At 41.6% G+C, this 24,101-nt stretch overlaps 2 protein-coding genes across 2 annotated transcripts in view; both read left to right on the plus strand.

Annotated features, from left to right (window-relative positions):
* On the plus strand, nt 1-8,422 carry LOC136697246 (fibronectin type III domain-containing protein 7-like). The gene is made up of 15 exons (XM_066672287.1): nt 1-205; nt 725-982; nt 1,171-1,431; nt 2,052-2,312; nt 2,890-3,150; nt 3,905-4,171; nt 4,424-4,684; nt 5,045-5,302; nt 5,559-5,819; nt 6,225-6,485; nt 6,847-7,110; nt 7,350-7,607; nt 7,703-7,957; nt 8,210-8,342; nt 8,380-8,422. The coding sequence occupies exons 1-15, from the start codon at nt 1-3 to the stop codon at nt 8,420-8,422; spliced, it is 3,507 nt and encodes a 1,168-aa protein (XP_066528384.1).
* Nucleotides 8,343-24,101, plus strand: part of LOC136697032 (fibronectin-like) — a 22,788-nt gene continuing 7,029 nt past the window's right edge. The window contains exons 1-24 of the mRNA XM_066671906.1: nt 8,343-8,470; nt 8,637-8,897; nt 9,160-9,423; nt 9,772-10,032; nt 10,403-10,663; nt 10,933-11,187; nt 11,366-11,626; nt 12,111-12,374; nt 12,629-12,892; nt 14,243-14,503; nt 14,690-14,950; nt 15,377-15,634; nt 16,882-17,142; nt 17,228-17,494; nt 17,611-17,874; nt 18,255-18,512; nt 18,699-18,959; nt 19,578-19,838; nt 19,991-20,251; nt 20,500-20,766; nt 21,082-21,342; nt 21,759-22,019; nt 22,297-22,554; nt 22,827-23,084. Of these exons, the coding sequence (XP_066528003.1) occupies nt 8,440-8,470; nt 8,637-8,897; nt 9,160-9,423; nt 9,772-10,032; nt 10,403-10,663; nt 10,933-11,187; nt 11,366-11,626; nt 12,111-12,374; nt 12,629-12,892; nt 14,243-14,503; nt 14,690-14,950; nt 15,377-15,634; nt 16,882-17,142; nt 17,228-17,494; nt 17,611-17,874; nt 18,255-18,512; nt 18,699-18,959; nt 19,578-19,838; nt 19,991-20,251; nt 20,500-20,766; nt 21,082-21,342; nt 21,759-22,019; nt 22,297-22,554; nt 22,827-23,084 (6,040 nt within the window). The 5' untranslated portion in view covers nt 8,343-8,439. The remainder of the gene's footprint in view (nt 8,471-8,636; nt 8,898-9,159; nt 9,424-9,771; nt 10,033-10,402; nt 10,664-10,932; nt 11,188-11,365; nt 11,627-12,110; nt 12,375-12,628; nt 12,893-14,242; nt 14,504-14,689; nt 14,951-15,376; nt 15,635-16,881; nt 17,143-17,227; nt 17,495-17,610; nt 17,875-18,254; nt 18,513-18,698; nt 18,960-19,577; nt 19,839-19,990; nt 20,252-20,499; nt 20,767-21,081; nt 21,343-21,758; nt 22,020-22,296; nt 22,555-22,826; nt 23,085-24,101) is intronic.

Consider the following 24,101-nt stretch of genomic DNA (forward strand, 5'->3'; position numbering starts at 1 on the left):
ATGAACTGGAACCAGACAAACGGTGCTGAAGGATACGTGGCCAGTGTGGTTGCCACTAGCAGTGGGGATCAGATGTACTGCAACTCTACTTCTCCTTCCTGCATCCTCAGCTCTCTTAAATGTGGCGAGTCGTATGCCATGCAGGTTCGATCCTACAATGGCTCCTGCTTCAGCATGCCCAGCCAAACACTGACTCTAACAGAAGGTCAGAGAATCTTTACTATTTATTTCTGTCTATTTACCAGATCACTGCAATGTAAAGATATCATAAGGCAGAGCGTGTTCATTGAGATCATTTCAATTTGGGAAATATCACACACTCCCTCATTGTGTTAGAGATCACTGTATTCAGTAACAGTGCATACAGGTTATTCTCAGGAATATGAAAAAAAGCCACTGAGAGACAATGTAGCAAGCTTGAAGCATCTAGTATTTTTGGGGTAAGCACTTAAAATTTTTATTCGGTGGTAACCCAAACTCCTTATTATGAGTTTATTATAATATTATATAAACATTTTATGTTTTATATACAATTGTATTAAAATTGTGTCAAATTTTAAATAAAACACAATAAAGCAAATGTATTATTCATGTGCTGATCTTGTTCAGTGCAGGACTTAAACCTACAGAGATGGTATATTGAGGTTCATTTTTCTATTATGATATGTTGAGGTATATATTAGCTTTTCTTTTAAATGCTGCGTTATACATTTCACCTCCTCAGTGCCGTGTGTACCCACTAATGTGACGGTCAAAAGCACCTGCACAAATACCACTGTGGTCACATGGCAAGCCAGCCGAGGTGCTTTGTCCTACATGGCCGTCGCCATGTACAGCAGAGGTCCCCAAACCCAGTGCCTGTCCAATAGTACCACCTGTAACTTCATGGACCTACGATGCGGCCAAGTTTATAACATCAGTGTGATGGCTGTGGGTAACACCTGTACCAGCCTGAGAAGCCAGAGTGTCACACTGCAGACAGGTGACATAATAACATCTATTTATACAGTATTGCATTAATTATTCCGTTAACAGGCTTGAGTGTGCCCATTTTTGATTTTTCTCTCTAATTATATACACGCCTGTGATTAATGAGTTAAAACTGACATTGATGAATATTAATGAATTATTTGCTATTTGTCGTTTTCGTTTGTTTGTTTTTCTCCACAGCTCCTTGTGCTCCTACTAATATCCACAGTGTTATTCAGTGCAGCACTAATGCTGTAACACTGAGTTGGGATTCTAGCCCCAATGCTGTGGTATATATAGGAAGGGGGCTAGGATCTGATGGACACACTGTGGTATGTAACAGTACCACTTTGGGATGCCAGCTAACAGGCCTGCACTGTGGCCAGGATTATACATTCAGAGTGGCTGCTAGTGATGGCACCTGTATGAGCCCAGACAGCGACATCTACACACAACCTGCTGGTAAAGCTATAGCCTTTTATCTCCAGATATGCTATTTGCTTTTGTTCCCTGCTGGAACTGCACATCATTATTTTGCATGTCTGCACACCCCTGGTATATGGCATCTTTATTATTTTCTTTATCAGTGTGTTCTCTTTAGATGTGTAAGTACTTCTGCCTAGGATAATATAAACAATAGACTGTATGTGTGGGTTTCCTCCGGGTGCTCCGGTTTCCTCCCACAGTCCAAAAATACACGTTGGTAGGTTGATTGGTGACCTCAAAGTGACTGTAGGTGCGAGTGTGTGAGTGAATGTGTGTGTGTCTGTGTTGCCCTGTGAAGGACTGGCGCCCCCTCCAGGGTGTATTCCTGCCTTGCGCCCAGTGATTCCAGGTAGGCTCTGGACCCACCGCGACCCTGAACTGGATAAGAGTTACAGATAATGGATGGATGGACTGTATGCATTTAGCCCTACAATACAGTATTTTACTGCTTCTTACATTTCTACTGAAATGCTTGTGTCCTGATTTGTAAATAAAAATGAGGAAAGTTAGGAACAACAACTGTGACTTAAAAACACCGGAACTTTGTTTAATCCAATCATTCAATTAAACCCTTATGTACTGTGCTCCCTTTATAGCACCCTGTACTGTGCAGGCTGTTTCCACCCTCCTACATTGTGACTTCAACTCTTTGACTGTTAGCTGGGCCCTGAATGCAGCTGCTTTGAACTACAGTGCCCTCGCCAGGGATGCGTATGGCATTGCACACAGCTGCACCTCAAGCCACTCCAGCTGTGACATCTCAGGACTGCAGTGTGGTCAGAACTACACTGTCACTGTGACAGCTACAAACAGAGTATGCACAGGAATGGAGAGTGTACCGCAGACAGTACAGACTGGTATGAGCATTGGTTATGACAGAAAAAAAATATGCTTTATTATATTTATTTACTTCCCTTTTAGACATCTTTGTAGTATTCTGTGAAAACAAAGAATTAATTAAATTATTAATTAAATTAATTTATTTATTAATTTAGTTATATTTCAATTCAAAGTTTATGTTTTATATTAACAGCTCGTTGTTTAACTTTTGATGTAAAAAAATAACTAACATAAAAAACTAAACTGTGGTAATGATTGAATTAAATTTGAACTTTTATCTGATTTGTCCACTTGTTTCACTGTATACAAATGGGAAATAGCTACTTTAAAATATAGCAGGATTTAGTAATCATCATCTAATGATACTAATAGCTGCCCCTTAAATAGCCGGGATCTGATGGTAGGTCCAAACTTCTATTAAACTGTTTTTAAGAATACAACAAGATTGCCTTGCCTCAGTCAGTGTTATAGTCTATGTAAATACTGAATAATAAAGTATTTTAATTAATACATATTTAAAAATGAATTAAGCCATTAATAAAGTTGCTTCCTGTCCTTTTCTTAACCCTCTCTCTGTCTCTTTTCTTGTGGTAGCTCCGTGCATGCCTGTCTCTGTGCGTGGCAGTGCGACGTGTGTCAATAACACAGTGAAGGCATCATGGGATCAGACGCCTGGTGCTCTTTCCTACACTAGTGTTCTGACAGGTCCTGGTGGATACAGTCGCACATGCTCCACTTTCAGACTCTCCTGCTCTTTCAGCAACCTGTCCTGTGCTCAGATATACACCCTCCATGTTATAGCCAATGCCAACCACTGCAACAGCACTGTGAGTCCAGATGTGGTTGTGAAAACAGGTGAGTGCACTGTGTGAATGTTATGGCGTTAATAAGTACAGCTTTTAATATGTATTTCTGCGCTCATATTGCTATTAAAGTGGTGACATTTTACTACACGTTTACACTTGTATTCACTCTATAACATACAGAATATTATTAACATATCTAAAGTTGGGAAACACAGTAATATTACACCAATATTGTTTGCAGAAAAATTAATAAAATGATTTCGATATGGTACTATTACTGTGGCGGCACGGTGGCGCAGCAGGTAGTCTCGCAGTCACACAGCTCCAGGTGCCTGGAGGTTTCCTCCGGGTGCTCCGGTTTCCTCCCACAGTCCAAAAACACACGTTGGTAGATGGATTGGCGACTCAAAAGTGTCCGTAGGTGTGAGTGTGTGTGTGTCTGTGTTGCCCTGTAAAGGACTGGCGCCCCCTCCAGGGTGTATTCCTGCCTTGCGCTCAGTGATTCCGGGTAGGCTCTGGACCCACCATGACCCTGAACTGGAGAAAGGTTACAGATAATGGATGGATGGACTATTACTGTGTAAGGGGTTACAGACAAGGAATGAATGAATGAATTAACTACTATGACTTGATCTGTTACACTCAAAAAATATTAAATATAATTTATCAACTAAATAAAATAAATTTTAATTCTGAACACATTGCTTTAAAGAGCCCCTTAAATACTTCACAACGTAAAATGAAATGCCATCTTATCTTGTCACTGACACTTGGCACTTTTTTCTGTTCTTTAATCTTTGCAGAACCCTGTGACCCTGATAGTGTTTTGGCTGAACTGCAGTGTGGCTCAGGTGTAGTAAATGTGTCATGGCACACAAGTCCTGGTGCCACTATGTACACTGTTCTGGCTTATGGGCAAAACCAGACGGTCCCTTCTGCTTCCTGCCTCACCTTTAACACCTCCTGCACCCTCACACAGCTACAGTGTGGAACCGTGTTTAATGTCAAGGTGCTGGCCAGCGACTTCACATGCAATAGCAGCTCACATACTGGAACCACAGTGAAAACAGGTAGGGAGAGAGGGAGGGAGAGAGGTAGCTAGGAATAGATGTAGAACAAATAAAAATGATTGGGAAGATGTGATAGATAGATACAAGTGTAGATGGAGATGTTCCAAATGTATATAGTAAGAAAATATATTCACAATTTTACATTTTATTTGAGTACATCGTCTATCTTCCAGTTTTTTCATCAATACTGTACATTACTATATATTACTTTACACCTTCTGCCTCTTCATCTTCTTTTCTGTTCTGCCTCAGTCCCCTGCCCCCCCAGGTTACAGGTTCCGTCCCAGAGCTGCATTAACAACCAGGCCCTTGTGTCGTGGACTGGTGATCAGGATGCCATGGGGGTCACCATAAATGCCACATCATCCCTGGGTTACTCTGCAGGCTGCAGCTCTGCTAACCACAGCTGTGCTCTGCAAAGCCTGCACTGTGGACAGACCTACGCCGTTCGGGGAACTATTCAGGGCCTGCACTGTGATAGTAATCCCAGTGCACCACTCAGTATTGTCACAGGTGTGGGTTTTACCAATGACAGACAGTGTGTGCTCATAATGACAGCTATGGCAATGCTGTTATTAATTGTATGTCAGTAAAGTGCAGTAAAGAGTTTGCAAAAAATCTAATTCACCGATTAATTTAAGCATATTTAATGTTTATTTTGCACTTAAGTCACAAGAGTAAACAAAGCTAGCAGGTCAGCATCATGACAAAGAGGCTGCTACATATTTAGGCTTGAATGTAACCATCTAAAGCCCATAATTCATAACATAACAAATGTGAATTATAATAAATTATAAATCATAATCATATGCAGTCATCATGTACAGTAGCCTAATATCATTTTCTGTTCTCTGTCTCTTTGCTGTGCTCCAGTCCCCTGCACTCCTGCAGCAGTAAGTGTGGACTACATCTGTGGGACGAGTGTGGTAGTGTTGAGCTGGAGTGAGAATTTGGGGAGACAGAGCTTTTTTGCTCGTGTGGATGCTCAGGGCCACTCTGACTCATGCAGAAGCAACCAGACCAACTGCACTATCTCCTCTCTGCTCTGTGGGCATTCATACAATGTTAGCGTGCAGGCAGTGGCAGGACAGTGCAACAGCAGCAGTGTGGCCAATATGCAGCTGCAGACAGGTATTAAGACTCATGCTAAATACACACCGGCATACAGTTGAACACACACACAATACAGATTACACTCAGTTGTGTACAGTGTACTAAGATCCAGATTTTAAAACAGTAACTTCACAGTTTTTTATCAGATATAAGTCTAAATTACGATGTATTTAAAGCCACAAAATCCACCTCATCTTATGCCTAAAATTTCTCTTCTCTTCTCTTCTCTTCTCTTCTCTTCTCTTCTCTTCTCTTCTCTTCTCTTCTCTTCTAGCCCCCTGTGTTCCTCAGAATGTCTCTGTGAGTCTGCAGTGTGCCAATAACACAGCCTCAGTGTCCTGGTTGGCCAGCCCTGGTGCCTTAGGCTACAATGTAACTGCTTCATCAGATGACGGTGATGTCAAATTTTGCCACACCTCAAACACCAACTGCCAGTTACCCAACATGCATTGTGCTCAGACTTATGTTGTTGTGGTCACCCCCTTCTCGAACACATGCGGTGGGTTCCAGAGCAGTGCTGTCACCTTCATTGCAGGTGCGTATAAACAGGTTAGAGCTTTACAGATCTGTCAGAACATTAAAACTGCATCAACTAAAAAGGGGCTATTTAAACTGCACTGTTTTCACCATAAAACAAACGTAGTCCCATCAGTCAAGAAAGGTTTATTATTTGAATTTTTGCAATGATGGCTTAAATATAGCAGCTGTTCTGTATTTTTTTATATAGATAACCACTTGTCATACAAGGTCAATATCCAAATAACTACATAAGCAACTATATTAATATTAGAGGATATTAAGTTCAATGTGATCTAGAAGTGTGTTGCTTTGGACATGTCATTTTCACAGTTCTCTGATCTACTATGTAAAATTCCATTAGCTGTTAACAACTTCAGCATCTTTGATTACCATCTCGTTTCTGTCTCTCTATTTCTCTCAGGTTCATGTCCACCTTCTAAAGTTCAGGCATCTCTGCTCTGTGAAAATAACAATGGCTCCGTCAGTTGGTTGGCTGCCCTAGGTGCCAAGATGTATATTGCTATGATGACAGGGACAGATGGCCACACCCATAACTGCACCACAAACACCACCAGCTGCTTGTTCTTGGACCTCCACTGTGGAGAGGACTACACCGTTACTGTGGTAACTGTGGAGCGAGGCTGCCAGAGTGTACCCAGTACACCTATCAGACTCAGATCAGGTGTGTGAAGGGGACAGGGCTATGCACACAGACATTGCTCATGCTTTTGGACGTATTATGGTTTTGTTATGGTGCAACTGTACAGAGGTAATAGTGCATGCTGTAATGGCCTGGGCTTTGGCTGTAAACAAGCCAAGATTCAGAAATTCTGTATACATTCATTCAGACTGGAAAGTGCAAACTTAAACACACAGTTTTGGCTTCACAGTGATCACAGCAGGAAATTCACATTTAAGAAGTGAATTATAAACCAATTTAAACTTCCAACTTAAGTTTGAATGGGAAAAGTAAAATGTATTAAGATTTTAAGGCTTTGGAGTTACATGGCAGCAACAACATTATCTCTCCCTCTTTCTTCCAGCTATTTGCCCTCCTGCCAACCTGTCTGCACATACCTTCTGTGACACAAATGATGTCTCTGTTACATGGGAGCCCAGTCCATGGTCAGGCGTCTCCTACTTCTTGTTCTCCCAGCAGGAGGGCAGGCCTAACTCCACGTCTACCACAACGGCGACATCCCTGACGCTGACTGGGCTCCAATGTGGCTGGGTCTTCAAAGTACAAGTGGCTGCAAAAGACAGCACCTGCATGAGCAGTTACAGCACACCTCTGCAGATCTACACAGGTACGTTGCTAGTAGAGGATGTAAATGGCTAAGTTGCACCGATGACTTGATTTAAAAGGCTAGTATTCTATGAGAGAGAATAAAAGGACATTTTGCTTTTTCGGAGAAGAACATAAACCTGTAATAAACCATTCCCAAATCTAAGCATAAATATACTGCAAAATTCAAATGACATGTTTTGATGCTGATCTATGTTTTGAAATAATCAAGTCTTGTGTCACCTACTTTGTTGCTCTTAGCTCCATGCCCTCCCACGGGCCTGGCAGTTACAGTTTCATGTGGCACCAACATGGGAAACTTCAGCTACCAAAGAGGTGCTGGTGCCCTCTTCTACGTCGTTAGTCTGTTGAATGATGAGGGTCGTGCTGTTTCTTGTACGTCTAACACCACTTATTGTACCGTGAAGCTGGAGTGTGACCATCATTATACAGCTGCTGTAGTTTCCTCTGTTGGATCTTGCAACAGCACCTCAAGTACAACCATCCAGTTCAACTCAGGTAAAAAAACAACAACAACTTAAGCTGATGTAGTGTCACCTTGACATTGAAGACTTTCAAGATTTTGGCTGTATTCCTCTTTTCTGTACTTGCAGCCCCATGTCTGGCCAGTAATGTACAGGCTCATCTGAATTGTAGTGCCAATACTTTGGCTGTACAGTGGGCTCCTATTAGTGGGAACACGAGCTACACAGCGGTGGCAGTGGGCAAGAATGGCACACATACATGTGATAGCAGCAACACTTCCTGTACTATTCAGAGTTTAGACTGTGGGCAGACCTATGGCATTGCTGTAACCTCCTCCTCCATACTATGCCATGTCGAAGGCTCTGACTATCAGGTGCAGTCAGGTAAGTACGCCTAGCTAGAAAACATAATGTGTGGTGTTACCATGTTATTAGCTTAGCTAAATTTGCTCACACTTGCCTCAAAAGGGCAAAAAGTTATTTGGGATGAGCTTGCTTATATGATATAAATAATTTATTTATGGTATTTTGTATGTCCAAGAATGGGTAATTCAGCACTATGCAACCGTTATGAACTTTTAAAACAGTACAAATACTAATTTTGTGTGTGTGTGAATGAATATTCTTTCCTACCAGCACCTTGTAAGCCACAGAGCCCATCTGTTTCTCTGGAGTGCAGCACTAACATTGCCAGGGTAACATGGGACACCAGAGGAGCACAGCAGTCATACATGGTGTCTGCAGTGAATTTCACTGGCAGGGGAGCACAGTGCACGACCTCAGGATCGTCCTGCACCTTTTCACAGTTTCACTGTGGAGAAACTTACAAAATCAGCATCACAGGAGTGACACAGCAGTGCACCAGCATGCCCAGCGCCACAGTGGATCTCAGCACAGGTGCTTACAGGTTAAACAGATACAAAACAAAACTGTTAATCTGGATGCAACGTTTGACTTTAACATAACAGATAGTTGTTTAATATTCCTTGTGATATAAATAATATGATATTTTTGGTTTGTATATGTGCAACCTTTGCTGAACAGAACTATTAATCTGTTACAGCTCCTTGCATCCCCAGTAATGTTGTGGCAAGCTATGACTGTGACACTTCTATTACCACGGTATTGTGGGATATTTCCCGTGGTGCTGATAGTTACGTGGTTTATGTGGAGGATATATATGGGAACAGGGTCAACTGCACCAACACATACACCATCTGTTACTTTCCAACCCTGCCATGTGGACAGAACTTCAGCGTCACTGTCATCGCGCTGCTCGGTGGCTGTACCAGCATGCCCAGTCAGCCTGTCACTGTATCTACAGGTAACAAGTACAGACTTAAATATTTTGGCAAAAAGAACATTTTACTGTTATTCTAGCAACAAAAGTTTATTGCTCATTAACCAACATCACATGAAAATCACATGGCTCTATTCTTCATTTACTATAATCATTAACTGTAACGTACTATTTTCTATAAAAAAAAATGGACAATGGATCTGTTGCATTTAATTAACACTTTTATTCAACTCTCTTCACTTCCTTTTTTTGGTCTTTTCTTTCTCTTCTTGCTCTCTCTGTCCAGGGCCATGTCCTCACTCTAATCTACACGTCTCATTAGACTGCAGCACTAACTCTGCCCTTGTTTCATGGACGGTGGGCGATGGTATTCTGTTTTATACCGCCTCAGCCGATAATTATGATGTGAGTGATCATGTGACCTGTGGCACGGCCGGCTCTATGTGTAACATCACCTACCTACAGTGTGCTCAGCATTATCAGATCACTGTGAGTGGACAGGGTGCCACCTGTCCTAGTCCTGCCCAGGGGTGGCTAACAGTTAATACAGGTAAACCTTCCAATACCTAAAACCCAAAGCCAAAGCTGTGGGCAAGCCTGTGAGTTAGGCTTTAGGATGTAGTAAAGACATCCTTTTTTTTTCTTGGATCAAATGCAATTCTTTGTTGATTTTCTAATTTAAAACATGCTAACAGATCTTTTACAGGAAGCAAAACAAAATATACATAGGTGCCTATGTAGGTGCAGTTTATCATATAGAATAGAACAATTAATTCCAAGAGGTTCTAGAAATTATTTACATTTTCAACAATTTATAAATCCAGACCAGTTCTTTTGTTTGATTAACTCTAAAAAGGCTGCTCAAAGCTGTACCCTCATTGTCCTCTCCACCCTGCAGGCCCATGCCCCCCAACCCAGGTGTCTGTCCACGCCTCTTGTGGCTCAGACATTGCGTCTGTGTCCTGGGCAAAATCTCAAGGCTCTCTCTCTTACATGGTGACTGCCCAGAGCAGCGAAGGTTATAAAGCAAGCTGCGGCAGCAATGGGACAACATGTGACATCAGCGGGCTGCGGTGTGGACAGACGTATAAGATTTACGTATCTGGAGTGGACAAGAGTTGCACTGGACCGAAGAGTGACGTCCAGCTCCTCAAAACTGGTGAGATAAGACACTCTTTAGTAATCAGTGTTAACTACACAGTCACAAATAAAGTGAAGTATAAATCAGGGTGTGGAGTAGCCTCACAGACTGTGGACCAGTGTAGTTTGACATGGAGCCAGTGTGTTAAATGTCTGTCAAGTTCGTTTGTCATAACATGTAACTAACTGTTCACATTCAGAAAAATGAAACGAGTGAATTCTTTGTATGTTTTTTTTGGTAATCCTTATATAAATACAGTTTGTAAGTATTGTTAACCATTGTTATATTTATTGGTAATAATTTATTGTGTTTTTTTTCCAATCATAAAGTGTATAAGACCCACATTTTGCTTTGGGGACACATTATTACCTCTGTTTTCCTCCTGCAGCTCCCTGCATGCCTCAGAATGTTCAGATGGTACTGGGATGCCAGTCTACTATTCTTAATGTTACCTGGCAACAGACAGGTGAAGCCACAAACTACCAAGCCATGGTGCAGAGCAGCGACGGTCATATTACCATTTACAACACAAACAAGTCCTCCTTGGCAGTTCCCAGCATCGTCTGTGGTCTAACATACAGCGTGGAGGTCATCGCCCAAAACGAAATATGCAACAGCTCCCTCAGTTCTGTACAACATGCCGTATCAGGTGGGGGAGAGAGAATATGTTTTACATCATTATAAGGACACTTTGCCATCACCCTATGCTTTCCAAAACATTTTTTTTCTATTTTTAATGTCCCCAGTTATTTGTTTGAATATTTGTTGTACTGGTTATCAACATTGTCATACATTTTACTGTGTCTGCCTTTGCAAATATTTGCTTTAAAAATAATATGTGTGTAATTTTGCATTAGAATGTGTGAAATGTTGTAGTCTTGTAGCCACCGATCAATTTTTTTTCTTGTCTGTCTCCAGCTCCATGCCCTCCCCGTAATTTTAGCTTGGCTCTCGATTGTGCTTCAAACACAGTCTCAGTGAACTGGTACTCCAGTGTGCCTGGTGTGCTGTACATGGCACAAGCCATCTCCACCGCTGGTTATTTCACATGCAACAGCACAAGCACAGGCTGCAACATCATTGTGCCATGTGGTATGAGCTATAACATCACTGTAACACCCATTCTGAACGGCTGTGCTGGAGCCCATTCCCCCTACAAAACCCTTCAATCAGGTCAGTGTGAATACGAGGCAAAAAATCACTTACAACAGCAGTGATTGTTTCAGTTTTGAACAATTGCAGTAAACATCACAGTATGTATTTTAGATTTCTTATAAAATACAATGAATTTCCTGGGAACATTATGAAGCTATTAGTAACTAATAAATATTTTGTGTCTGTATGTGTGTAGCTCCCTGTCCCGCCACTCTAACACATGTGGAGATGGACTGTCTGTTTGATTCAGCCTGGGTGACATGGAATGCGTCAGTTGGAGCAGAGTCCTATATTACTGTGGCCATAGACAATAATGGACATCAGTTTGAGTGTCGCTCCAACAACAGCATGTGTGCAGTTTCCAATTTAGAGTGTGGGAGAAATTACAGCTTTGGTGTGATTGCCTCTAACAGACAGTGCAACAGCACCATCAGCAACACTAAGCAGAATGAAACAGGTGAAAGAAATAGAGTGAGAACATTCTGTATGCCAGTAGGTAGTTTAAAAAACAAAAATGACAACCTCATCTATGCTCTTTGCTGGTGCGCTCCACATTTAACAATATTCTGATTGGTGCTATGAAAAGTTGATATTCCAATTGTGTCATGGTTGGAGGGAGGATGGAGGTGGACATACACTCACATATACTAACATTAACACTAACAAGAAGGCGGAGCTAAGGCAGAGATGAACCAAAAGAAACAGAGCCATGTGCTAAAACATAGTACATACTTTCCCTTAGTTTTCCCTACCTTCAGTTTGTGTGTCTTAAACATATTTTGTCTCAGCATTCTTTGTCTCTTTGGCATTATGTTGGTATAAAAATATAAACAGCAAAATTTAACAAACCCATGCCTAATTAGAATACCCAGTTTATGTAAACACAGAAAGCTATTAGGTTAAAATTCTTTTTCTCACTCTTTTTGCCTTTATTTCCCTAGCCCCCTGTCCTCCTATTGGTGTGGCGGCGTCTGTGGGGTGTTTGAACGGCACAGTGAATGTGTGGTGGAATCAGAGTGTTGGGGCTCTGAGCTACAGAGCCATTCTGGAACATTCAGATGGAAACATCTCCTGCTGCTCAACACATAATAGTTCTTCCTGTGCGGTCACTTCCCTGCCATGTGGCCAAATGTACGCCCTGACAGTTATTGCGGAGGGACGTTTTTGTAACAGTTCTCAGAGTATGGCTGTTATCATCCAGACAGGTAACACACACTATTATCTTCCCTGATGGTGCATGATGGGTCATTATATGTTATGCATGCTATGGACATAGTTTTATTTTCTTTAAATGCATCCAAAAGAATATATACATTTCTCATTCAACTATATTAACATAAACTGTCATAAATGTTGCTTCCCAATACAATTCAGTCACAGTATTTCACGGTTTATATCCACAATGTAGAACTGCTAAATTATATTCCCCTGATTCCAATTGCATGGTTTGCATCCACAGCCCCATGCAAACCACAGGGTCTGACCTCCAGTGTGAACTGCAGCACTAATGTGGCCACCATGACATGGGCGAACATTGCTGGCGGCTTGGTCTACACAGTCTATGCAGTCAGTGAGGATAAAGTGTATTCACACAGTTGTGAAAGTTTTGAAGGCTCGTGTGACCTGAGCTCTCTGGTCTGTGGGCTCCAGTATACTGCCATACTGGTGGCACAGGACAGCACCTGTATTAGTGAGCCAAGTGAACCTACACACTTCAAGACAGGTGAGTAGAGCTCATTGGGAATGGGACCAAGAATGATGGAATGAATTGAAGTCAATGTAATTCATTTCTTAAAGTGATTTATTCTCTCCCTGGCATATTTTTAAGATTATAGGTCAAAAACAATTTGGCTCCGATGAACCACTGGTGGTTTCAGATTTGTAATTTTCTCATTCTCTGCTTCATAACCTTCATATCTTATAAGATATATGCATGACGAAGGTGTCATATGAAAGCTGGAACTGTCTTTTTTCCATTGGAGTGGTGTAATTTATGTATTTATAAAGACAAATAATGAGGAATCTGCCTCAAGCAAACCATGTGCAATCTTTATTTATATTGTTTTTTAAATTATATAAAATTGTCATCTTCTCTATTATAATGGGAATTGCAGATTATAATGCAATACCATTTGACGACATTTAATATTATTTAACGCCTTATTCAAAGTAATGGAGCACTGTTGGACACATTTTTTGACACTTTGGATATTTATTACTCCAATTTCTCAAGAAGGACTATTAGTTACACTCCTAATAAGTCCATTATTGCTTGTTAGAACCTAATATTGCCCAATATAGCTTTTCATAGCCCAAACATAAACCACGAAATGTATATTTGGAGTAATTTCTAAAACCAAAAAACAAATTTTACCAAAAAACTAATTTCAATGCCCAAAAAATGCCCACACTATGAGACACCACATGTGTTCCTCTATTTAAACTTGAAAAAATGTAAAAATAAATTAATTTGGAACACTCAGGACGTTTTCTGGTAAAGTTCTACATATAAATCCACTTCTGTGGATCTCAGTTCATGTCTCTAAAGTCATTTATAGTGTAACAAAAAATGTGAAATTCAGAAAAATAGCTAGATGTTGTGATGTGAATTCAGCCAGTGGCAACAGATGCAAAATCTTTGCGAAAAAAAAACAACAAAAAACAAAGCATAAATCCCACTGATTGCTGTTTAACCCCCTTTTTTGCCATGCCCCTAAGGCAGATTTACATAATGGTTTAACACCAAGAAAGCTGCAGGTGTCCTGCCTGTTTTATATTGGTATGTATGTGCATTTTTTTACAGCAAGAGGATCTAAACTATCCTTCTTAAAAGCATTCCTCACTAGCAGCTTGTCTTTTTACATACAGAGCAAGTGTACATATAAGAATGCTGTGTGTACTTACTACTTGAGTACATTCCACTTGTGTTAAAACATTGTTCAACAAACATCCACGAGCTCATAGATCTCTGATAGATTTCCTCTGTGGTGCAAAGCAACTTTTTTTTTGGTTTGCGTATAGTGTCCATATTTCCCATAAGTCTGCAGTTGACCTGTGCTTTCTCCTGCCCCAGTGCCATGTATCCCTCAAAATGTGAGTGTCGAGGTGGAGTGCCACGCTCGTGGTCTGACAGTGTTCTGGGAGGAGAGCAGAGGGTCGACCTACTACACTGCCACACTGATGGACAGCTGGGGGCACTCTACTAACTGCATGAGTTTTCATAAAAGCTGCAATATAAGTGGTCTTGCCTGTGGAAACGTGTACCATGCTAGTGTTTTAGCTTCAGACGCATACTGCAGCAGCCCGCCCAGCAACGTTGTTGATACGTATCCAGGTAGAAAAATACATACTTTATAATATGAACATGATGATTTGGGAGAAATAATATAAACCTGAATGATTCACACTTACAAAATGTTGAAACAATTATTAAACATTGGCATTCATGCTGGCATTCTTCTTTGCATCTTACATTTTACCCTCTCTCTCTCTCTCTCTCTCTCTCTCTCTCTCTCTGCAGTCACTTGTGCTCCTAGCAATATCCAGGCAGTGATGGACTGTCAGACACAGTCTGCCTTGTTGTCCTGGAAGCCCAGTGCTGGAGCATTGCTGTACACAGCTGTAGCCATCAGCAAGACTGGCTACGCCATCTCTTGCCAGAATAATGAGACAAACTGTGAGCTTCTCCCATTGGTGTGTGGCTCAACATACAGCATCTCAGTAGAGGCCCAAGGACACAGCTGCAGAGTCTCTGCCTCAATGAGCGGTTACTTGGAAACAGGTGATGAGATATAACCGCACTTCTGCACATCTATGAAAACGCCAGTTACTTAATCAACTACTTATAACTTCAGTAATAATTTACATGAGACTTTGATAATAATTAACAATACCCTGTAACTCCTCTCAATATAATAAACATATACAGCAAAAATGTACATAGTATGTTTCTATGTCGAATCAAGAACTAAATTGAGAAATAAAAGAAGCATGATTTAAAACATCCAATTCAATCCAATATAATTAACGTGTCACTGTTTATATACAGCACTGAGCTACCCAAGTATTATTATTATTATTATTATTATTATTAGTGTAAGTGTTGCCTTATAGAAACATACCGTTATGCCGTATTTAATAGCAACAATGTGACAAACAGTCGATATCTATGATTTATCAAAACCATGTTAACACCCTCTTCTCTCAGGGCCGTGTGTTGTGGAGCATGTCAGTGTGGTTTACAGCCCACCTATCGGACAGATCTTGTGGGATATCACCAGAGGTGCAGTGGGCTACGTAGCTACAGCTGTTACCCAGCAGGGCCTTCAGATGTCCTGTTCTTCTCTGGGGACATCCTGCATTTTGGACGCCATGGCCTGCAGCCAGTCATACAACATCACCCTCACATCTATCAACAGCGTCTGCCCAGCTGGAGTCACCTCAGCACCAGTCACAGTGGACACAGGTGAGGAGGCAAAAAAAAAGCTTCAAACACTTTAAACACACCTTCTCATCTCATTTTCTTTTCAAATAGCTTTAAGAGCTTTAATTAGTTTGGGGGACATCACAAGAGCTCATTAAATATGTGACATAAACCATTATGTGTTTAGCATGGAATGTGTAAGATTTCAGAATTAAGAATATCATGGTTTAGGCTCAAGTGCATCGCATTTCTGCTGTTATATACATTACGTAACATTTTTAACCCTAAAATCGCAGTCACACAGCTCCAGGGACCTGGAGGTTGTAGGTCCTGCTCCGGGTGACTGTCTGTGAGAAGTTTGGTGTGTTCTCCCTGTGTCTGCGTGGGTTTCCTCTCTCGGTCCAAAAACACACGTTGGTAGGTGGATTGGTGACTCAAAAGTGTCCGTAGGTGTGAGAGTGTGTGTGTGTGTGTGTCGCCCTGTGAAGGAGTAGCGCCCCTTCCAGGGTGTGTTCTTGCCTTGCTCCCAGTGGTTCCGGGTAGGCCCGCTGTGACCCTGAACTGGATAAGCGGTTACAGAATGAATGATTGAAATCATTGTGAAGCTCCCCGACCAGTAATAGGGAGACTTTTATTACACTTTTAGAGCGCCTTTCTAAAAACTCAAGGACGCTTTACAATCAACACTGCACAGAATGCCATTCTAATCAACATCAATCCACACACACACACACTGGCGAGAAGCAGCAGCCAAATGCCCGCAGCATACTCTTAACCAGGAACAACTGTCAACCTGGAGGGCTGCATCGGGCACTAGGGTTTCACCCAGGACAGTGCGCCAATCCATATTTTGGCACACACACATTCACTCACACACATACAGACATTCATTCACATCCACATTCATTCGCTCACACACCAGAATAGTGGTGACTGGGTTTTTCACAGTTTCTGGGTTGGTAAGAGCTCCAGATCCTCCAAAATAATTTGCTAATGCACTCAGAAAATTTGTTGTCCAATTAAAAACATGCATCTCCCGAAATAGCAACTTTACAGGAGAAGGAAACCCTTCTTAACTATCAATGTAAATTAACGTAAAAAGATTTTATTCCAAGTAAATTTGGAGCATTTCAATTGGTCCATTCATCATGACAGTGGAGAATCACAATGAGAAGGACAGCTGCTGTGTACAAATGATGTAGTAAACTAAAAATCTACAAAAATGGAGATACATGTTTTTAATTGGACAACGATTATATGTAGACATAAATATCATGTTTGTTTTTCAGAACCGTGTCCCCCTAACAATGTGAAGGTACGGTTGGTGTGTTCGCACATGGAGGGAGTGGTGACATGGGAGGCAAGTGTTGGGGCAGTAGGTTATGTGGCTAGGCTGGATGGCAGACAAGGTGACACTTTGTCGTGCCAGACCACAGACACATCTTGCAGTGTGTCTGGACTGCAGTGTGGCACAGCTTATGTCACCACTGTAATGGCCATTGGCGCCAGCTTCAGCAGCTCTCTCAGTATTCCTGTCCTACTGACAACAGGTTAGTCCTGCTCTATCATCTCTTCATGTGCACACACAGATCACTCTACAGACTGTTGATTGTCTGCTGTAATGTTTGTGCCCAGCTCCCTGCCCGCTGGCCCCCGGCAGCATTGCTGTGGCAGTAGGATGTGATAATGACACAGCGTCCGTCAGCTGGGCTTTGAGTGTTGGAGCCACATCCTATGAGCTCACTGCTGCTAGCAATGATGGTTATGTAGCGACATGTGCCTCCCAGAAGAACAACTGCACATTTACAAACTTGATGTGTGGACAGACGTACAATCTCAGCCTGACAGTTGTCAGCAGCATGTGTCAGATTACCCAGGCTAGCAACATCACTTTCCAGACACGTAAGTAATAAATAATTTTATGAGATTATATTTGTTTTTATAATATCGTACAGGAACTACAACTATGGCTATAGTAACATGGCGATTAACCTTTAAAATTATCCTTCAATCTTTAGGACCCTGTGTGCCACTGCATGTGGCAGTGAACCTGGTGTGTGGCTCTGCCACTGCAGTGATGTCCTGGCTGCAAAATCCTAATGTTTTGTACTATCAAGCTAGCGCCACCTTGACAACAGGAGGAGCAGCCTCACTGTGTAACTCCACCACTGACACCTGCCAATTCAAACAGTTACAGTGTGGAGCGGAGTATTCATTCACTGTTAGAGCACACAGCCACCAGTGCCACAGTGACCTCAGCAACACTGTCTACATCACAACAGGTCTTTATCTCTCGTTTTATCTTCATCTCTTATGCTGGTCTGTCTTGTGTTTATTTTCTAATTGATCTTCACATATTTCCTCACCTTTGTAGCTTCATTTCTTGGAGCCGTGTTGCTCTGTTATTGTTTCTGTAGCTTACACACTTTTATTTTATTTAATTTCTGTCTTATTCATTACTAACTTACTTATATTCTCCTTATTTCAGTGCAGTAAACAAATAGTTCAGACAGTAATGCTAATGATACACATAATGAATGGGATTTTTTATAGCTGTGTAATTCCACATGTATTAATAACATTAGTATCTATGGTCTGTTTCATTCCAGTTTTGGTCTACAGCATTTGATTTCACTCTTTTGGCATTTATAACTTTTTTCAGAACCATGTAAGCCACAGCACCTGACTGTGAGCAGCTCTTGTGAAAACAACACAATCCTCCTGGACTGGGACAATGCTGCTGGCGCTCTGGGCTACACCATTGTTGCCACAGGCAACCTGGGCTACACCAACGCCTTCCAGACCAACGTGTCCATACTGGAGGTGAATGTTCCCTGTGGGCAGAGCTACAGTTTCACTGTGGAGGGGCAGGACAACCTCTGCAACAGCCCACAGAGCACCGCTGTGCAGTTCACAACTGGTACATCTCAGCAAATTATCACTATTTATTTATATTACGAATCAATAGTGAAAGTTACAAATGACTGAGTCGTGCCACAGGAGCCAGATATTCACGGAAAAAATCTATATGTCATACATTGTTAAGCAAAGTATGTGTGTGTATATGAGACTGCATGTGTGTGAATATATGTCTCTGCTTTTGTAGCCCCTTGTGCGCCATTCAATCTGGAGACCTTTGTTCAGTGTGAGGACAGTGTGGGATCCATCAGCTGGGCAGGCAGTGATGGGGCAGAATCTTACACTGTGGTTGCTAGGGATCAACATGGCCAAACAAAAATGTACAGCACAAATGCAACAGTGTTTACCTGGAGTGACCTAGTGTGTGGAGAGGTCTACACTGTTCGAGTCATTGCCAACAACCTCCGCTGCAGCAGTGCCCCCAGCAACAGCACAGTCATCCACATGGGTGAGACACACTGGATTCTTGTCTGATTTTTATAAACTACTTTTGCTTTTTAGAAGCTGGAAAAGAAACTTCTAGATAGTACATACTAGTACTCTAGTGCAAAACTAGTGCAGCAGGTAGTGTTGCAGTCACACAGCTCCAGGGACCTGGAGGTTGTGGGTTCGATTCCCGCTCCGGGTGACTGTCTGTAAGCAGTGTGGTGTGTTCTCCCTGTGTCTGCATGGGTTTCCTCCGGGTGCTCCGGTTTCCTCCCACAGTCCAAAAACACACATTGGTAGGTGGATTGGCGACTCACAAGTGTCAATAGGTGTGAGTAAATGTGTTGCCTTGTGAAGGACTGGCGCCCCTCCAGGATGTGTTCCTGCCTTGTGCCCAGTGATTTGGTGTAGGACCCACCGCAACCCTGAACTGGAGAAGCAGTTACAGACAATGAATGAATGAATGAACTCAAAATATAAAATGATGGAAGAAAATTGATAGATGAAAGAAGGATCTTAAAAAAGTACTTGGAATTATATGAGTGCTGAGAAACTGTTTGTTGTCATAAAATATGTATTAATCATATCTTACCAGAAAAAATCCCAGCTGTGATGTAACTGAATGTGTCGTTGTGTCCAGCTCCATGTATCCCTCAGGGTTTGATGTCCAAAATGGACTGTAATCTCAAGGTGGGGTCTCTCACCTGGAACTCAAGTCAGTCTGCAGAATCTTACCTGGTGACTGCAGAAGCCGGCAGTGGTCACCGAGTGGAGATGACCACCAACAGCACTCATGCACAGATCCCCGAGCTCCACTGCGGACAGCAGTACTATCTGACTGTCATAGCTATAGGACAAGGATGCAGGAGCAGCCCCAGCAACACATCAGCTTTGCAGACAGGTTTGTATACACATACCAACATGAATGAACATTTATAAAACCACACTTGGCTTTGTTGGCTTAGACTGAATATATGATGGTTTTTTTAGACCTATTTTTGGACCACATCACCACTAGGTTTAGGTTTAATTCTCTCTTGTGTCTCTTCATAGAACCATGTCCACCCACTGCTGTTTTCACCAAAATGGACTGCATTTCTAACATTGCTGAGATAAGCTGGTCACTGTCAAACACTGCTGACCACTACACTGCCAAAGCTGTGGGTCCCAATGGCCAATCAGAGACATGTATGTCATTATCTACGAGCTGTGGCATGGCCACACTGCAGTGTGGAGAGATGTATAATGTTACAGTCACCGCATCTAATCGTCTTTGCGCCTCTGCACCCAGCCAGCTAACGTACCTCAACACAGGTATGTTATGTGTGTGATGTTTTTAAGCTATCACACATAGGCTTTTAGTTGTCAACACATCAAGCAGACATTACATAGCCTGAAGTTGGACGTGTGGTACTTTTTGTACATAGCAGTGTGTCATAGAGTACTAAATATTAGTTACTTTTACCAAAATGCTACTTTAATAAAGAAATCATATTCAGATTGCTGGCTCAAAACGTTTAAATATGCCAAAATCATTGTTTAATTTCTGCTGCTCTTTCTAGGGCCTTGTATCCCAGTGGGTGTCTCTGTTAAGATGAACTGCATTAGAAATGAGGCAAATGTGTCTTGGAGTGCCAGCCAAGGGGCAACTTTTTATCAGGTCTTCGCCCAGAGCAAAACAAATGATGTCTTATCCTGTAACAGTACTGGCAGTAATATGCAGTGCATTGTGGGTAACCTCACCTGTGGGATGACCTACACTGTCCAAGTGGTGGCTGTTGGGATTCAGTGTTCTAGTTTACCCAGCCAGCCGTCAGAATTACGTACAGGTATGGTGATGGCATCTCAACATGAACTGACACAGAATATTATCTCTATATTATCTATATTTTCTCTACAAATCTCTACACTGCCCTACACTACATTGTGTAAATGCATATTGTAGAGGATGTTTATGTGGTGCTGGGATACAGGTCAATACAGGAACTCATAAACATCACATTTCACAATGTGGGCACAGGCTGTTGATTGTATGAAAAAAGCAACAAAATATCAGCAAACAACCAACTGTATATGCAACTTTAATATATTGATTTTTGATATATATTTTCTGTTCTGTTTTCCTCCTCTCTGGGTGCAATCAGTGCCATGTAGCCCTGATGTGAAGTCGATGCACCTGAACTGCTCAACTAACTCGTTGTTGCTGGATTGGAGGTCGTCTGGCAGCTATGTTTCCTACACTGCTGTTGCCCAGGCTACTGGTGGCCAGATCTCATCCTGCAGCACTAACTTCACCAGCTGTGAAATCACACAACTCATTTGTGGACAGACATACAACGTAACTGTCATAGCAATAGATGGCCAATGCGATGGCAAGCAGAGTGCTACCCTACAGGTGTCATCAGGTAGGGAATATGTGTTTACCATACTTTTAGTTGGAAACTCTTATTTAAAGAGCCCATATTTCTGTTTTTATGTTTATATTTTTTGTTGCTAAATGGTTGCTCTTCATTTTGCATTATTAACCAGAAGTGGCTGATATGAACCAAAACATCTGATCATTGTTTGATTCATTAGACAGCTCAACATATAATGAATTACAATTGGCATAGGTGTATGCACTGTATGGATTGGGAAATCAACAAAAATGTACCTTTTTATAGTATGTCATGGCTATTTCTTCACAAAAACAAGGACAAATCCTTGGTATTGTTCTCCTTAAGCACTCCAATGAAAAATGAAATAGTGTATTACAGGTTGTCAGCCTTCTTTCTCAACTCCCTTATTTTATTTTATTAATTTTTTTGCTTTCTCACACCAGTGCCCTGTCGTCCGGTGAGTGTGCTGCCCAGCATGAACTGCTCATCCAGCTCTGCACACATTCAGTGGAGCGCTAGCAGTGGGGCAGATTCCTACGAAGTTCAAGCCATTGGCACAAGTGGTCATGTAACAGGATGTAACACCACACGCAATGTTTGTGATGTACCCAACCTGCAATGCGGAGATGTATATAACATCACTGTGTTTGTTATTAGCAAACAGTGCGTCGTGACAAACGGCGCCATCGCACAGCTCCACACAGGTCAGCAACACCAGAAAACTCCCATAAATACACAAACATATGATGAGAGGTTATGTGTATGAGTGCTTCTCAAAAGTTAGATAACCCTAAGGCTATCATAGCTAATAAATAATGGCAGCTTGTACCCTGCTGGTGGGCATTATGTAAACTGCATGCCTAAATCTTCACACTCTTGCTTCAAACTGTACATTGTTGTGGAGGAATCTCAAGTGGATTCAGACACCGTATGACATTGGTGTTCATCTGTAACTCCACCCATTTTCTGTTCTTCCTATAGAGCCATGTGTCCCTGTCCCTCATGCTGGTCTGAACTGTGCATCTGGAGCTGTTACAGTGTCTTGGCAGCCTAGTGGTGGAGCCACCTTTTATACAGCAGTCGCACAGAGTTACGTTGGTTTTGCTTCAACCTGCAACAGCAGCAGCACATCATGTGTGTTCTCCAATTTGCTATGTGGCCGGACTTATAGCTTCACCGTCTCTGCCTCTGACAGTGTGTGTAGCAGTGCATACAGCCACAGCATCGCACTGAACACAGGTACGAAATGACTTGTAATACTGCAGTTGTGGGGACATTGAGGACACACCATAAAATTACATGAATTCCATTTTTAAAAAAGGCAGTAAAATACATAAATGGCAGAAAGGTCATGAGAATCAGCAGAATCAACTTCAGTTTATAGTTTTACTATGAATATAAGTTGTCTGACATGGCTAAACAGATCCAATAAGTTGTTTTTGTTTTAAATCTGAATCAGGAGAGTCTATCATTATAATGTGCATCATTGACCTTTTTCTACAATTGTTTAGTTCCATGTGTGCCGAACATGGTCAGCACACACATGGACTGTCAGAAAAGCACAGGACTGGTGTCATGGGAACCAGAAGAAGGTGGGGTCTCCTACCTGGTGGAGGCAATAGCAGTCAGAGGACAACCGATACAGTGCCACAGCACTAACACCAGCTGTTCACTACCCAACTTGCTCTGTGGACAAACCTATAATCTCACTGTCACTGCTCAGGACAGCCACTGCTCAAGCAGCACGACCAGTGTAAATCTGCAATCAGGTACAAGAAAACATCTCACCTTGTTCTTTACTTAAGAATAAGAAATATTTAATGTGCATATTTAATTTTAGTTGGGTGGCACGGTGGCACAGCAGGTAGTGTCGCTGTCACAGAGCTCCAGGGGCCTGGAGGTTGTGGGTTCGATTCCCGCTCCGGGTGACTGTCTGTGAGGAGTTGGTGTGTTCCCCCTGTGTCCGCGTGGGTTTCCTCCTATGGTCCAAAAACACATGTTGCTAGGTGGATTGGTGAGCCAAAAATAGGTGTGTGTGTGTGTCGCCCTGTGAAGGACTGGCACCCCCTCCAGGGTGTGTTCCTCCCTTGCGCTCAATGATTCCGGGCAGACTCCGGACCCACCACAACCCTGAACTGGATAAGCGGTTACAGAAAATTAATGAATTAATTTAATTTTAGTCTTTAACTTTTCAACAGTGTGATCTTGTTATAGGAAATGTATTTTTTTTTACCAAAAAGGTACAATATTAAAATGACTACAAAATAAGATTGTAAATTATTTAAATCTGTTTATTAAGTGGGTGTTATATATTAAAAGTCATTAATTATCAATTGCAACAGAGATAGAAAGGGCAACCTCGTTTGATTTTTTCAGAAAATTTCAGAGAACCTAATGGAAATATTGAGGTAAAGAATATGCTGAGACCTGAGAATGTGAAATTAGTCGATCCATTTGTCGAGGCACACACCACATTATAATTAATGTCTAAGAAGACATTATAAAATTCTATCAGTGGTAAATTGATTTCAGTTGGTGTTGAAATGGTTAAACATATTAAGAAATAAGTTCTGGAGCTGACAATGTTAATGTTGATTGATGGGGAGACAAAGTGAAGTCAGTATCAGTATCAGAGGTTTAACAGTAAAAATGGATGTAAATGGTTAATTAATGATTAATGATTTTTTTAAATGTGTTTATAACCTAATTAATAAACAGATTTCAAAACATTTATAAACTTTTATAAGTATAGCCTTATTCTAAAGTTGTAGCCAAAAAATCAAAAA

This window comes from Hoplias malabaricus, chromosome 5, assembly GCF_029633855.1.
Source record: "Hoplias malabaricus isolate fHopMal1 chromosome 5, fHopMal1.hap1, whole genome shotgun sequence".
Lineage (NCBI taxonomy): Eukaryota > Metazoa > Chordata > Actinopteri > Characiformes > Erythrinidae > Hoplias > Hoplias malabaricus.